Genomic DNA, 16,482 nt, shown 5'->3' with positions numbered 1-16,482 from the left:
TTGTAAGGATAGGGTTAGGCTGCGGCTGGGTGTGTGTAAGGATAGGGTTAGGCTGCAGCTGGGTGTAGGTATGTATAGGGTTAGGCTGCGGCTGGGTGTATGTATGGATAGGGTCAGGCTGTGGCTGGGTGTATGTATGGATAGGGTTAGGCTGCGGCTGGGTGTACTGTATGTATGGATAGGGTTAGGCTGCGGCTGGGTGTATGTATGGATAGGGTTAGGCTCCGGCTGGGTGTATGTATGGATAGGGTTAGGCTGCGGCTGGGTGTACTGTATGTATGGATAGGGTTAGGCTGTGGCTGGGTGTATGTATGGATAGGGTTAGGCTGCGGCTGGGTGTGTGTAAGGATAGGGTTAGGCTGCGGCTGGGTGTGTGTAAGGATAGGGTTAGGCTGCGGCTGGGTGTATGTATGGATAGGGTTAGGCTGCGGCTGGGTGTATGTATGGATAGGGTCAGGCTGTAGCTGGGTGTATGTATGGATAGGGTTAGGCTGCGGCTGGGTGTACTGTATGTATGGATAGGGTTAGGCTGCAGCTGGGTGTACTGTATGTATGGATAGGGTTAGGCTGCGGCTGGGTGTATGTATGGATAGGGTTAGGCTCCGGATGGGTGTATGTATGGATAGGGTTAGGCTGAGGCTGGGTGTATGTATGGATAGGGTTAGGCTGAGGCTGGGCGTATGTAAGGATAGGATTAGGCTGCAGTTGGGTGTATGTATGGATAGGGTCAGGCTGCGGCTGGGTTTATGTATGGATAGGGTTAGGCTGCAGCTGGGTGTATGTATGGATATAGTTAGGCTGCGGCTGTGTGTTTTTATGCTCTATCACACTGACACACTCCCTCACCCTGCAGCATGCGCTCTATCACACTGACGCTCCCTCACCCTGTATCCTGCGCTCTATCACACTGACGCACTCCTTCACCCCGCAGCCTGCGCTCTATCACACTGACACACTCCCTCACCCTGCAGCCTGTGCTCTATCACACTGACACGCTCCCTTACCCTGCAGCCTGTGCTCTATCACACTGATGCTCCCTCACCCTGCAGCCTGCGTTCTATCACTCTGACACATTCCCTCACCCCACAGCCTGCGCTCTATCAAACTGATGTACTCACTCACCCTGCAGCCTGAGCTCTATCACACGGACATGCACCCTTACCCTGCAGCCTGTGCTCTATCACACTGACGCACTCCCTCACCCTGCAGCCTGCGCTCTATCACACGGACGCTCCCTTACCCTGCAGCCTGCGCTCTATCACACTGATGCTCCCTCACCCTGCAGCCTGCGTTCTATCACTCTGACACATTCCCTCACCCCACAGCCTGCGCTCTATCAAACTGATGCACTCACTCACCCTGCAGCCTGTGCTCTATCACACTGACATGCACCCTTACCCTGCAGCCTGTGCTCTATCACACTGACACACTCCTTCACCCCGCAGCCTGCGCTCTATCACACTGACACACTCCCTCACACTGCAGCCTGTGCTCTATCACACTGACACGCTCCCTCAGTCTGCAGCCTGCGCTCTATCACACTGACACGCTCCCTTACCCTGCAGCCTGCACTCTATAACACTGACACACTCCTTCACCCCGCAGCCTGTGCTCTATAATACTGATGCACTCCCTCACCCTGCAGCCTGTGCGTTATCACACTTACACACTCCCTCACCCCGCAGCCTGTGCTTTATCACACTGACACACTCCCTCACCCTGCATCCTGCGTTCTATCACACTGACACGTTCTATCAACTTTGTCTTAATTTGTATTGGAGTAACATAAAAGGAGGGCTGCTGCCCTGTGTAAATGGTACATCTGCCAGACTTGAATGCTGTAACATCACCTGTATGCTAGGTATAGGAATAGGAGCAGAGATCTTTTCAGATCTATGAGCAAATAAAACATATTTCTGCCTTAAGACGGCCGTTCTCATATTGCGAGCAACAGAATTACTGCACTAATTCCGTTCTCTGGCTGTTCTGAGTAACAGGATCCAGCGTCCTCCAAGTTCCGCTCTGCCAGCTACCGAAGCAGAGGTCTGGTCCTTGACCAGTGGGGAAACAACCGATGCCAGTCAGGGGGGTGTCAGCAGCGTGTCGACACATACACCCCAGCAGGTAGTACTCAGGTGCCAGCGTTTGTGCCTGAGGAGGTAACCGTGGTTCCAGGCACCACGTAGTAGGAGTCTGGTGGTGGCAGTGATAACCCCGCCCACTGCATAGTGGGCGGAGTATGTAACAGGCTGTTACTGATGGTAACAGGGAATGCCCTATTGGCCAGGTCCCGTGTGACCAGGAACCGCCATCTGTGGACCCAAAGGGCGTAGCCAGAGCGTAAGGGCAGGCGTCCAGTCACAGGTACCAATTGAGAATCTTTAGGTAGTGGTAACTCCCTCTCCAAATTAATGATGGGCCAGAGTATTTTTCGCTGTTCCCACAATTTTATTGCTCGCTGGGGTGTATTTGGTGTTTTATTGTCCATCATTTTGGTAGGCTTGGTGGTAAGAAAGTGTGACTTAGGTAAAGACAATACTTTTACCATAGCAGCATTGATTGTTTGGGTTGAATACCCCACTTCCATAAACTTATGGGCCATTTATTTGAGGTGGATTTTTTCTTCTTCAGAGTTGCTGCAGATTCTGCGGACTCTGCTTATTTGTGAAGAAAGGTAAGGCATTTTTTAATGGGTCCACAGCCTTGGACTTGAATGTAAATGTCATCATTAAAAATAAAATAATTTCTGGTCAATCTGAGCTCGAAAAGTTGTAGGAATAGATCAAGATCTGGACCTTTGTATAATGGATTATTGATTAGTAACCTTTTTTGTCACCTGTATACCATGGGGATGCAGTTAAAATCCCGGTGTTCAGAATCCCGACGCCGGAATCCCGACCGCCGAAATCCCGACCGCCGAAATCCCAACACTTTCTCCCTCCGTGGGTGTCCACGACACCTCTGGAGGGAGAATAAATTAGCGTGCCGAGCGTAGCGAGCCCGCAAGGGGGGGAGATCCAAGTCCCCCCCTTGCCGGGATTTCTGCGGTCGGGATTCCGGCGTCGGGATTTTGAACGCCGGGATCCCGACCGCCGGGATTTCATACTGAATCCATACCATGATAGTGTGGTATACTTGTGTACAAACTATATCTATAGTATACAACAGGAAATCATTTCCAATAAGGTCTACTGCTGCCAGATCATTTAGGAACATTGTGGTTTCACGTAGGTTGGTTTTTTCAGCTTACTGTATGTTACCGGCTGTAGGGAACAACCAAGGTATTTTGAGACTTTATAAAGTAAAGACATCTGGCCCGAAATAATGGGTCTTCTTGGGGGGGGGGTTTGGTCTATTTTGGGGACTAAGTATAGTACAAGGATGATTGGGTTCCTGTTCAATAATTAGGTATGAACTTTTTATAGCAATGAGTCCTTGTTCCACTGCTGTAGAAAGGATTGTATCCAATTCCTTTACAAATTGCTGTGTTGGATTCATTGTCAACTTCTGATACATGGATTGGTCTTGCACTTGCTTGTATGCCTCAGCCAAATAGTAACCGGTGTTGAGTATGACTATTGCGCCCTCCTTATCAGTGGGCCAGATGACTGTCGTCATAAGAGGAGAGATTTTTGAGGACATAGTATTCAGCTTTAGAAAGATTATTGCAGGTATTTGTTGGTCATAGCAGAAGTAAATGCCTTTATGGCATTATTGGTTGATGGTGGATCATATAATGTTTGAGATTTTAAGCGGGACTCCATTGGTCAAATGTCCGTGCTGAAGTGTTGTCTTGCTTCCGAAAATATTCCTTAAGCCTCAATTGATGGTCAAACGGCAAAGTTAAATTTTGTTTTGAAAGAAGGTCATTTTTGTTTGTTGGCACGAAACCTAATCCACATGTAAGTATAGATGTGTCAGCATTGGTGAGGGTGCGGGACGATAGATTATGAATTACGTTTTCCCTTTTGTTTTGTTCTGCTTTCGTGATGTGTGAGCATTGTCCTGATCTTGAAAAATATATTTTGGATCGCCCGTTGCTCAGATATGTGTGTGCGTGTGTGTGTGTATATATGTGTGTGTATATATATATATATATATATATATACACACAGACATAATTGACATAGAAACTTATGCATAGTAATACACAGAGGTACAGTATATAGCTAATATATACATTCATACATATGTGAATTGACAAAGATACAGTATATAGCTAATATACATACTGTAAGAACAGATGTACAGTATAAAGCCAATGCACACATAAATACTGTAGACAAAAAGGTACAGTATATAAAAGTATATATCTAATCTACACAAACATACTGTTCCTAATTACCTGGGTCTATTCGTGATGAAGTGCTCCAACATGGCACCTTTCAGCTTTCGGCAGCATGCAGCAAGACCTAACTGCTACAGTAAGAGCGGGGGCGGAATAGACCTAACTGCTACAGTAAGAGCGGGGGCGGAATAGACCTAACTGCTACAGTATGAGCGGGGGCGGAATAGACCTAACTGCTACAGTTAGAGCGGGGGTGGAATAGACCTAACTGCTACAGTAAGAGCGGGGGCGGAATAGACCTAACTGCTACAGTAAGAGCGGGGGCGGAATAGACCTAACTGCTACAGTGAGAGCTGAGGTGGAATAGACCTAACTGCTACAGTAAGAGCGGGGGCGGAATAGACCTAACTGCTACAGTGAGAGCGGGGGCGGAATGGACCTAACTGCTACAGTAAGAGCGGGGGTGGAATAGACCTAACTGCTACAATAAGAGCGGGGGCGGAATAGACCTAACTGCTACAGTGAGAGCGGGGGTGGAATAGACCTAACTGCTACAGTGAGAGCGGGGGCGGAATAGACCTAACTGCTACAGTAAGAGCGGAGGCGGAATAGACCTAACTAACTGCTATAGTAAGAGTGGAGGCGGAATAGACCTAGCTAACTGCTACAGTAAGAGTGGGGGCGGAATAGACCTAGCTAACTGCTACAGTAAGAGCGGGGGCGGAATAGACCTAACTGCTACAGTAAGAGCGGGGGCGGAATAGACCTAACTAACTGCTACAGTAAGAGCGGGGCGGAATAGACCTAACTGCCACAGTAAGAGCGGGGGTGGAATAGACCTAACTGCTACAGTAAGAGCAGGCGGATTAGACCTAGCTGCTACAGTAAGAGCAGGGGCGGAATAGATCTAACTGCTACAGTAAGAGTGGGGGCGGAATAGTTCTAACTGCTACAGTAAGAGCGGGGGCGGAATAGACCTAACTGCTACAGTAAGAGCAGAATCGGAATAGGCCTAACTGCTACAGTAAGAGCGGGGGCGGAATAGACCTAACTAACTGCTACAGTAAGAGCGGGGGGCGGAATAGACCTAACTAACTGCTACAGTAAGAGCGGGGGCGGAATAGACCTAACTAACTGCTACAGTAAGAGCGGGGGCGGAATAGACCTAACTAACTGCTACAGTAAGAGCGGGGGCGGAATAGACCTAACTGCTACAGTAAGAGCGGGGGCGGAATAGACCTAACTAACTACTACAGTAAGAGCGGGGGCAGAATAGACCTAACTAACTGCTACAGTAAGAGAGGGGGCAAACTGTGGAGGAAATGCACTAATAATCGCAGTCATTAGATCTCAGCACTACTGAGTCCACGTGGGGCGAGTGTGACAACAATTACTTGGATAAATGTCCTACAAGCTACATCTGTAGTCTGCAGTATAGACCAATAAATAGGGGAAATGGTTTTGGTTCAATCGCACAAGACCATGTTTATTGGATGATAATATTTAACAAGGAGGCCCCCTGCGTATGGTAATAACTACCTTATAGGTGCATAATTACTGGGGTGTGCTACCACTGACAAATTGTATATGCAACAAGAACACAAAAGAGAAAAAAGATTTGTTCTGTTGTGGTGCACCAAAAATAAGTCCTAAAATATACCTTATATTATTCGAAGTAAAAGCACATATGAACATATATGTGTTTTAGAACTGCACGTGCGGGAGTGCCGTGTATGCTGGTTATTTATCAAAGATCGGTTAGGATTCAATCCAGTCTTCTTAATGTGATATAATTCAGGGTTGCCGACTTTCAAATGCTTCTCTCCGGGAGAAGCCCGGAGAGGAGACTTTCATTACCCATTCGGGGGGCGGGGCTTGACTGTGATGTCATTAAGCCTCATTACACAAGTGTGTCATTTTAGCTCCGCCCCCTCCTCTGAGACCCGCGGATTGCGGCATTTAAATGCCGCAATCGGGGGGCTCAGTGGGGGTCCTTCCAGGGGGCCGGGAGGGGGACCCGATTTTCGGGAGACTCCCGGTAATTCCGGGAGGGTCGGCAACCCTGATTTAATTTCCTTGTATACAATTGACAATGCTGAATATGCTCAATAAAAGATCATATTCACATCAGAGAGGACAGTATTACTGTTTGCTGGGAGAGATGATACAATGTATTACCTAATAGATAATGTTATCAAAGGACAGTGGTTATTGCTGTTCCCTTGAGATCTCTATAGATATTAACTCCTGTGTTGCTGCGTGGTGGTAAAGAATAAACTTTATCACCTACTTTATCACATTCAGCGTAACAGTAAAATGATGTAATAAAGCTGGCATGTGCTGTTATTGCTACTGTAAGTGGTTTTGTGATGACCATTAGCAGAAATCCTGAGTTAATCCTGCAGGACATTCGGCTGCATAGGAATTGAGTTTTGTTACAGAGCAGTGCAGGCAGGGTTAAATCTAGAGCCGCAGCTCATATATAAATAGTCTGGACTCGGGATGGCCATCGACCATCGATGATTAGAAATCATCTATGGTTTATGGCCGATGTTGTATAGTTTTGCCAGATGGTTTCCCACCATCGATGTCAAGCTTAAAGGAGTAATTTCATTTTTGCTTTTCCCCAAGGGGCGGGGACACCGAGAATAGCTCCACCCCTGGGACCCGCGAAGCCCTGCCCCTGCAATCAAAGAAAATGGATGAACATCGATATGTAAAAACATCGATGGTCATCCATTTAATATTTCTACACTATCGACGGCCAGTTGCACTTTTGCCATCGATGGTAACCATCAATGGCAAAGGCAATAATGGCCATCCCTAGTCTGGAGCAGTTAGAGAGATTTACGGCAGCAAACAGACTAGCATGGCCGCCACTAGGGGGGGTCTGGGGCTACTTGACTCCCGGGGCCCGAGCTAACTGCTCAACATCCCCTGCTGCGTACTGTGGCTGCAGCTGCACCTGTCACATGATTGCAGTACAGCCGGCAGCCGGAAGCCCCAGACAGCTGATTCCTGTCTCTCGCAACGCTCCCTCTCCCTCAATAGCAGAGGCAGGAAGGAGGGTTTATACGCTGCCTCAGTCGTTCACAGGCAGCCCAAATCTCCTCACAGGCTGGTGATGCACACCTCCTCATACTTGCCTACTTTTGAAAACTAGTTTCAGGGAGATTATAGTTGGTCGTAGAATTTTGCACAGCACCCCATTGAGGGGGCGTGTCATGCTCCACCCAAAGGGCATGTCTAGTTCCATATAGGGAGAGATTGATAAAAGAGATTGTAAACGTGGCACCTAGAAGTGTGGGTGTGTACTGCTATATCTGAGTGGAATCTTTTAAAATTACTTAGATCCAAATGTAGATGAGCCCCAGAGCACTTAAGCTGGGTGCGCATCTATACAATCCCTGTTTTCTTGCGACCGTTCGACCGACCCCAGCTCCGTCGGACGTCCAGAAACACCAGCCGATACGCGTGTACACACCTATACCATTTTACTTGCGACCTCCGATGTACTCCCGTCCAAACAGTCTCAAGAAAATGATTGTACCACCGTACACACTTTCTCGATTTGGGCTTTTGACACGATATATATAAACAAAATGATCATAATGGGCATACCAAAAAAAAGAGGCGTGAGTACAGAACCTAAACAAAAGTGACAGGGTACGCGTATTAAAAGCCGGCAGTGTGACTATGGACAGATACTGCAAAGTGACTAGGTAGTCGCTTTCCGCATCTTTATAGCAGCCGGCAGTGTGACTATGGACAGATACGGCAAAGTGACTAGGTAGTCGCTTTCCGTATCTTTATAGCAGCCGGCAGTGTGACTATGGACAGATACTGCAAAGTGACTAGGTAGTCGCTTTCCGCATCTTTATAGCAGCCGGCAGTGTGACTATGGACAGATACTGCAAAGTGACTAGGTAGTCGCTTTCCGCATCTTTATAGCAGCCGGCAGTGTGACTATGGACAGATACGGCAAAGTGACTAGGTAGTCGCTTTCCGCATCTTTATAGCAGCCGGCAGTGTGACTATGGACAGATACTGCAAAGTGACTAGGTAGTCCCTTTCCGCATCTTTATAGTAGCCGGCAGTGTGACTATGGACAGATACGGCAAAGTGACTAGGTAGTCGCTTTCCGCATCTTTATAGCAAGGTGACTATGGACAGATACTGCAAAGTGACTAGGTAGTCGCTTTCCGCATCTTTATAGCAGCTGGCAGGGTGACTATGGACAGATAAGGCAAAGTGACTAGGTAGTCGCTTTCCGTATCTTTATAGCCGTTTGCCATATATGTCCATATGCCCATAAACATGGGGAGAGGTGAATGCTTCTTGTGCTGTTGGAGAGATCATGCAGCTATGGAACGCCCACATGGGCGTTACAATTTTGCCAGTATAATCGCAAGAATGGCCAGCATATTGATCGACCGTGCGTACACCCTGCACTTTTGTTCCGATATGGGCCCATCCTGTCGGATGAAAATAAAACAGCAAAGAACCTTCGACCGACCGAGTATGGACGGACAAGACCGTTTTTGGACGTTTATCGATCATACACAGGGAGTCGGGACAGCGTACACACCTATACAATTGAATGGCCGTCCGGCCCTGAACGGAAGAACGGCCCGACATTTGTATATTTGTGTACCCAGCTTTAGTAAGAGATACTATACTTGGTAAAGTGCTGGGAAATGGCGCTGATAATTCAATGTAAATGTATCTGTCTCATTACTTTTTTCTACAAAAATGTAACAGTGTAATGTGGACTAGGTGACATGAGGGAGATTGGTAGACTAATGAGGGAGAGAGGGAGATTGCTGCTACAGTATGTAAGGGAGTCACCTGCAGAATGCAGGAGGGGAGGTAACTATGATGTAACAGTGTAATGTGGGCTAGGTGACATGAGGGAGATTGCTAGACTAATGAGGGAGAGAGGGAGATTGCTGCTATGTCAGGGAGTCTCCTGCAGAATGCAGGAGGGGAGGTAACTATGATGTAACAGTGTAATGTGGGCTAGGTGACATGAGGGAGATTGCTAGACTAATGAGGGAGAGAGGGAGATTGCTGCTATGTCAGGGAGTCTCCTGCAGAATGCAGGCGGGGAGGTTACTATGATGTAACAGTGTAATGTGAGCTAGGTGACATGAGGGAGATTGCTAGACTAATGAGGGAGAGAGGGAGATTGCTGCTATGTCAGGGAGTCTCCTGCAGAATGCAGTAGGGGAGGTAACTATGATGTAACAGTGTAATGTGGGCTAGGTGACAGGAGGGAGATTGCTAGACTAATGAGGGAGAGAGGGAGATTGCTAATGTGTCAGGGAGTCTTCTGCAGAATGCAGGAGGGGAGGTAACTATGATGTAACAGTGTGATGTGGGCTAGGTGACATGAGGTAGATTCCTAGACTAATGAGGGAGAGAGGGAGATTGCTGCTATGTCAGGGAGTCTACTGCAGAATGCAGGAGGGGAGGTAACTATGATGTAACAGTGTAATGTGGGCTAGGTGACAGGAGGGAGATTGCTAGACTAATGAGGGAGAGAGGGAGATTGCTGCTGTGTCAGGGAGTCTTCTGCAGAATGCAGGAGGGGAGGTAACTATGATGTAACAGTGTAATGTGGGCTAGGTGACATGAGGGAGATTGCTAGACTAATGAGGGAGAGATGGAGATTGCTGCTATGTCAGGGAGTCTCCTGCAGAATGCAGGAGGGGAGGTAACTATGATGTAACAGTGTAATGTGGGCTAGGTGACATGAGGGAGATCGCTAGACTAATGAGGGAGAGAGGGAGATTGCTGCTATGTCAGGGAGTCTCCTGCATAATGCAGGAGAGGAGGAAACTATGATGTAACAGTATAATGTGGGCTAGGTGACATGAGGGAGATTGCTAGACTAATGAGGGAGAGAGGGAGATTGCTGCTATGTCAGGGAGTCTCCTGCAGAATGCAGGACGGGAGGTAACTATAGTGTAACAGTGTAATGTGAGCTAGGTGACATGAGGGAGATTGCTAGACTAATGAGGGAGAGAGGGAGATTGCTGCTATATCCGAGAGTCTCCTGCAGAATGCAGGAGGGGAGGTAACTATGATGTAACAGTGTAATGTGGGCTAGGTGACATGAGGGAGATCGCTAGACTAATGAGGGAGAGAGGGAGATTGCTGCTATGACAGGGAGTCTCCTGCAGAATGCAGGCGGGGAGGTAACTATGATGTAACAGTGTAATGTGAGCTAGGTGACATGAGGGAGATTGCTAGACTAATGAGGGAGAGAGGGAGATTGCTGCTATGTCAGGGAGTCTCCGGCAGAATGCAGGAGGGGAGGTAACTATGATGTAACAGTGTAATGTGGGCTAGGTGACATGAGGGAGATTGCTAGACTAATGAGGGAGAGATGGAGATTGCTGCTATGTCAGGGAGTCTCCTGCAGAATGCAGGAGGGGAGGTAACTATGATGTAACAGTGTAATGTGGGCTAGGTGACATGAGGGAGATCGCTAGACTAATGAGGGAGAGAGGGAGATTGCTGCTATGTCAGGGAGTCTCCTGCATAATGCAGGAGAGGAGGAAACTATGATGTAACAGTATAATGTGGGCTAGGTGACATGAGGGAGATTGCTAGACTAATGAGGGAGAGAGGGAGATTGCTGCTATGTCAGGGAGTCTCCTGCAGAATGCAGGACGGGAGGTAACTATAGTGTAACAGTGTAATGTGAGCTAGGTGACATAAGGGAGATTGCTAGACTAATGAGGGAGAGAGGGAGATTGCTGCTATATCCGAGAGTCTCCTGCAGAATGCAGGAGGGGAGGTAACTATGATGTAACAGTGTAATGTGGGCTAGGTGACATGAGGGAGATCGCTAGACTAATGAGGGAGAGAGGGAGATTGCTGCTATGACAGGGAGTCTCCTGCAGAATGCAGGCGGGGAGGTAACTATGATGTAACAGTGTAATGTGAGCTAGGTGACATGAGGGAGATTGCTAGACTAATGAGGGAGAGAGGGAGATTGCTGCTATGTCAGGGAGTCTCCTGCAGAATGCAGGAGGGGAGGTAACTATGATGTAACAGTGTAATGTGGGCTAGGTGACATGAGGGAGATTGCTAGACTAATGAGGGAGAGAGGGAGATTGCTGCTATGTCAGGGAGTCTCTTGCATAATGCAGGAGGGTAGGTAGCTTTGCCCCTCCTACTTTCTGTTCCTGCTCATGCTACAATGGAGTGCTCTTCTCTGCACTCTGCTAAACCCTCCCCCACTACATGCTGCAGGAGCCCGACCAGAGCAGATTAACCCTTTGACATCCAGTTCTTCTGCAGTAAGTTGGAAGTGTGTGCTTCCACTTTTCATTTTTTTTTTTTTCAGAGCTATACATATAGTATGAGTGTGTGTATTTATTTGTGATGTAGTGTATATTATTTTCTGCATCTTTTCCCTGCTTATATCCACCCTGCAGTTATCTGTTAAAACCAGCGGCGTAGCTAGGATTTTTGCGCCCCCCCCCCCGCCGTTATAGGAGGCGCCGCCCCTCCCTAGGTCTTCCAAGAGTTAAATACCCCCCCCCCCCCCCTTACCCCTCTGCTGCCACATTCCCGAAGCGCAGATCTCCTCCAGGCTCCGGACCGTCTCCTCCGGACATACAGTGCCAATGAAATAATACCATCACAAAATGGCTGCCCCCTAATAGCAGACAGATTTTAAGAATGCTAGAGGAGACCGCCGCCTCATCTAGCATCCCTACAAAAACTGTCTGCTGTTAGGGGGCAGCCATATTCTGAGGGGCGGTTTTCAATAGCACTGTACGTCAGGAGGAGACGGTCCGGAGCCTTAAGGACTGGAGATCTGCGCTGCGAGAATGTGGCGGCGGCGACACGAGGAGGGGTAAGGGGGGGTGATTAACTGTACGAGGGCGGGCGGATGGGAGGGCGAGGGGGAGGGGGCCGTGCTGTCTGCCCACATGTCCCGGCCAGCCACACACAGCGTAACATAGCCCCGCAGCGGAGACCGGCGCCCACAGTTACTCAGCGCCTCCCCGCCATGGCGGGGGCTGCGGGGCTATAGTTACGCCACTGGTTAAAACTTTAACTCCACAATCTCACACTTGTGTCAGCATATGTGTGTGTCAGCAGCAGTGTGTCTTTGCCCATGTGTCAGCATCCATGTGTCAGTATCTGTGTGTCGGTGTATTCCTGTGTGCTAGCGTGTCAGCATAGTATGTTTGTCAAGTCTGTGTATATGTGTGTCAGCATTTGTCAGTGTCCATGTGTCAGCTGCTGTCTGTGTTAGCATTTGTATGTCAGTGTCAGCATATGTCTACATGTCTGTATGAGCATCCATCTGTCCGCACGTGCAATTTAAAACACACACATATATGTTCACTTGTTAGTCTATTTGTGTTTCTTTTTATTGTTTCACTTGCTTTACTAGAATAATAAAAGGTATATTTTAGGGCTCTGTTACTTTTTGGTGCACCACAACAGAACAAATATTGTTTTTCTTTTGTGTTCTTGTTAGACCAATAAATAGGCAGATTGGAATTGTAAATAACAGCAGCTAACATTCCACAAGGTAAAGGCACCCACGTTATATCTGGCAAAACCTGATCTGTTTTATTTTATTCCCCTTTGTGTTTACAATTGTTTTTAAGGTATGTGACACGTGTTCTTAAATAATATATGTCCAAATCTAGTTTCTGGGGCACTACAAATATAAGATTCTAGAACAATGCCCATGACATCTTTTACATCTGGTATACAGCATCATCTTGGTTTTCCATTTGCAGAACCAACTGGAATAAAGGATTTGGTGTTGTATCCACTGGGACCATCGGTGGTGGTGCTAAGCTGGACAAGGCCTTACCACAGCGTGTTTCGGAAATATGTTGTAGAAATATTTTATTTTAACCCTGCAACTATGACTTCTGAATGGACGCCATACTATGAAATAGCAGCGACTGTATCTCTGACATCTACAGTGGTAATGTATCTCACAAGTGTACATTTTGTTTGATGGAATATACCCTTTCCGATTATTGTGAGACGTTTCCCAATATACCTTCATAAATCCCTCTCACCCCATATTAAGCGTAAATATAACTCTCTACGCACAGATATGTCTGTAGTCATGAGACATAGGGCAGTATTCAATGAAAAAGTTCTCCGTGCATGGAGAGCGTTTTATTTCGCTCTCCATGCACTCTCCGTGTTCCGGAGGGCTCTCTGCCACTCCTGCTCCCTCTATTCAATGTGGCTGATGCTCTCCGCCACTCGCGGAGAGTCTTAACCCCTGCAGGGAGCAGGGAGCTTTCAGGGAGCCGGAAGCAGCCAGAGAGATTAAAGTCTCCCTGGCTGCTCCAGAGGACTGTGGAGGGGAGGGGGGCTCTCCAGGACCCAGGCTGCACCCCCCTATAGCCAGCGGGGGACCCAGTATTCACTGCACCCGTTTGTGCATAGTTACGTTCGGGTGCAGTGAATATATGAATATCTAATGAGCGGCTCGAGCGCTCCGGCCCCCTGCTGGCTGCACTGTGTAAAAAAAAAAATAAAAAAAAAATTACAAAAAATATTTTTTTAAAAATTAAATATATATTCATGTGCTATAAGCACATGAATAAAAATAACATGCCCCTTCACAGAAAAAAACAAAACAGATTTTTTGACACCAAAATTTCTTAAAAAAACCTTTTAGTTTAAAAGTTCACATTCCAGCTCTCCATCAAAAGATGGAGAATTGCTACACGGAGAGACACGGAGAAAATCACTTAGAAAGACGGAGAACATTTCACATTGAATAGGGTTGCTCGCTTTTGGAGAGCAAAATGCTCCGTCCAAGGCGAACAAAGCACAAGTTCTCCACAAAACACGGAGAACTTTTCTCATTGAATACTGCCCATAGTAAGAGGTTCATCGCTGGGGGTATCACCTAGCTGCGATATTAATAAATTGTAAGACACACGCATGTCCATCTCTATTACCGGAAACAGTGCTGTTGCTTCCTTGCATTTCACTCAATGTCTAGACTGCCCAGTTTGCTAGCACCATGCCTGCCACCATACACTGTCCGAATTCAAGCACTGATCCCATCCCTGCCAGGGAATCCCCACCAGTCAGCTGTTGCTTTGGTTTCACTGCACCTGAGTACAGAAGCCTATCAGCAGTTACAGCACCTTATTTAAACCTCTTCTAGACCATAGCACCTTGCCAAAACCACTTTGCTCATACCCTGTTTCCCTGGTTCCCCCAAATGGCTAACTTCAGCATTGTTATACCCAGTATTGTGCACATATATAGCTCTAGATATCCGTGCTGTGTGCTCACTGCAGTTTCCAGTATTAATGGTACTGTTCTGCACGATCTCAGTGCCCGCCATTAAGTAGGCATTCATTATAATCTTCAGTGCTGCTGATACCTGCAGCTGTAGATATCCTCAGTGCCACTTCCCATATAGCAGAGCTCTCACCATAGTTTCCATCTCTGCTGATACCCGCACCCGCAGCTGTACATATCCTCAGTGCCACTTCCCATATAGCAGAGCTCTCACCATAGTTTCCATCTCTGCTGATACCCGCACCCGCAGCTGTACATATCCTCAGTGCCACTTCCCATATAGCAGAGCACTCACCATAGTTTCCATCTCTGCTGATACCCGCACCCGCAGCTGTACATATCCTCAGTGCCACTTCCCAAATAGCAGAGCACTCACCATAGTTTCCATCTCTGCTGATACCCGCACCCGCAGCTGTACATATCCTCAGTGCCACTTCCCATATAGCAGAGCACTCACCATAGTTTCCATCTCTGCTGATACCTGCAGCTGTACATATCCTCAGTGCCACTTCCCAAATAGCAGAGCACTCACCATAGTTTCCATCTCTGCTGATACCCGCACCCGCAGCTGTACATATCCTCAGTGCCACTTCCCATATAGCAGAGCACTCACCATAGTTTCCATCTCTGCTGATACCCGCACCCGCAGCTGTACATATCCTCAGTGCCACTTCCCATATAGCAGAGCCCTCACCATAGTTTCCATCTCTGCTGATACCCGCACCCGCAGCTGTACATATCCTCAGTGCCACTTCCCATATAGCAGAGCACTCACCATAGTTTCCATCTCTGCTGATACCCGCACCCGCAGCTGTACATATCCTCAGTGCCACTTCCCATATAGCAGAGCACTCACCATAGTTTCCATCTCTGCTGATACCCGCACCCGCAGCTGTACATATCCTCAGTGCCACTTCCCATATAGCAGAGCACTCACCATAGTTTCCATCTCTGCTGATACCCGCACCCGCAGCTGTACATATCCTCAGTGCCACTTCCCATATAGCAGAGCACTCACCATAGTTTCCATCTCTGCTGATACCCGCACCCGCAGCTGTACATATCCTCAGTGCCACTTCCCATATAGCAGAGCACTCACCATAGTTTCCATCTCTGCTGATACCCGCACCCGCAGCTGTACATATCCTCAGTGCCACTTCCCATATAGCAGAGCACTCACCATAGTTTCCATCTCTGCTGATACCCGCACCCGCAGCTGTACATATCCTCAGTGCCACTTCCCATATATCGGAGCATTCACCACAGCTTCCAGTTTTACTGATACCCGCACCCGCAGCTGTACATATCCTCAGTGCCACTTCCCATATAGCAGAGCACTCACCATAGTTTCCATCTCTGCTGATACCCGCACCCGCAGCTGTACATATCCTCAGTGCCACTTCCAATATAGCAGAGCACTCACCATAGTTTCCATCTCTGCTGATACCCGCACCCGCAGCTGTACATATCCTCAGTGCCACTTCCCATATAGCAGAGCCCTCACCATAGTTTCCATCTCTGCTGATACCCGCACCCGCAGCTGTACATATCCTCAGTGCCACTTCCCATATAGCAGAGCCCTCACCATAGTTTCCATCTCTGCTGATACCCGCACCCGCAGCTGTAGATATCCTCAGTGCCACTTCCCATATATCGGAGCATTCACCACAGCTTCCAGTTTTACTGATACCCGCACCCGCAGCTGTACATATCCTCAGTGCCACTTCCCATATAGCAGAGCCCTCACCATAGTTTCCATCTCTGCTGATACCCGCACCCGCAGCTGTACATATCCTCAGTGCCACTTCCCATATAGCAGAGCACTCACCATAGTTTCCATCTCTGCTGATACCCGCACCCGCAGCTGTACATATCCT

At 47.9% G+C, this 16,482-nt stretch overlaps 1 protein-coding gene across 8 annotated transcripts in view; it reads left to right on the top strand.

The window, feature by feature from the left end:
- The window catches only part of PTPRO (protein tyrosine phosphatase receptor type O), a 463,930-nt gene that overhangs the window by 129,526 nt on the left and 317,922 nt on the right, over positions 1-16,482 (top strand). For all 8 annotated transcript variants that reach the window (XR_014473285.1, XM_083180720.1, XM_083180719.1 and 5 more), the window contains exon 9: positions 13,063-13,256. Coding sequence is in view for 7 of the 8 variants with exons in the window: in XM_083180720.1 (XP_083036846.1) it covers positions 13,063-13,256 (194 nt within the window). In the remaining variant the exon portion in view is untranslated. The remainder of the gene's footprint in view (positions 1-13,062; positions 13,257-16,482) is intronic.

This window comes from Crinia signifera, chromosome 4, assembly GCF_055691185.1.
Source record: "Crinia signifera chromosome 4, ASM5569118v1, whole genome shotgun sequence".
NCBI classification, from domain to species: domain Eukaryota; kingdom Metazoa; phylum Chordata; class Amphibia; order Anura; family Myobatrachidae; genus Crinia; species Crinia signifera.
The sequence above is the reverse complement of the archived record's forward strand: the minus strand, read 5'-3'. Positions and strand labels throughout refer to the sequence as shown.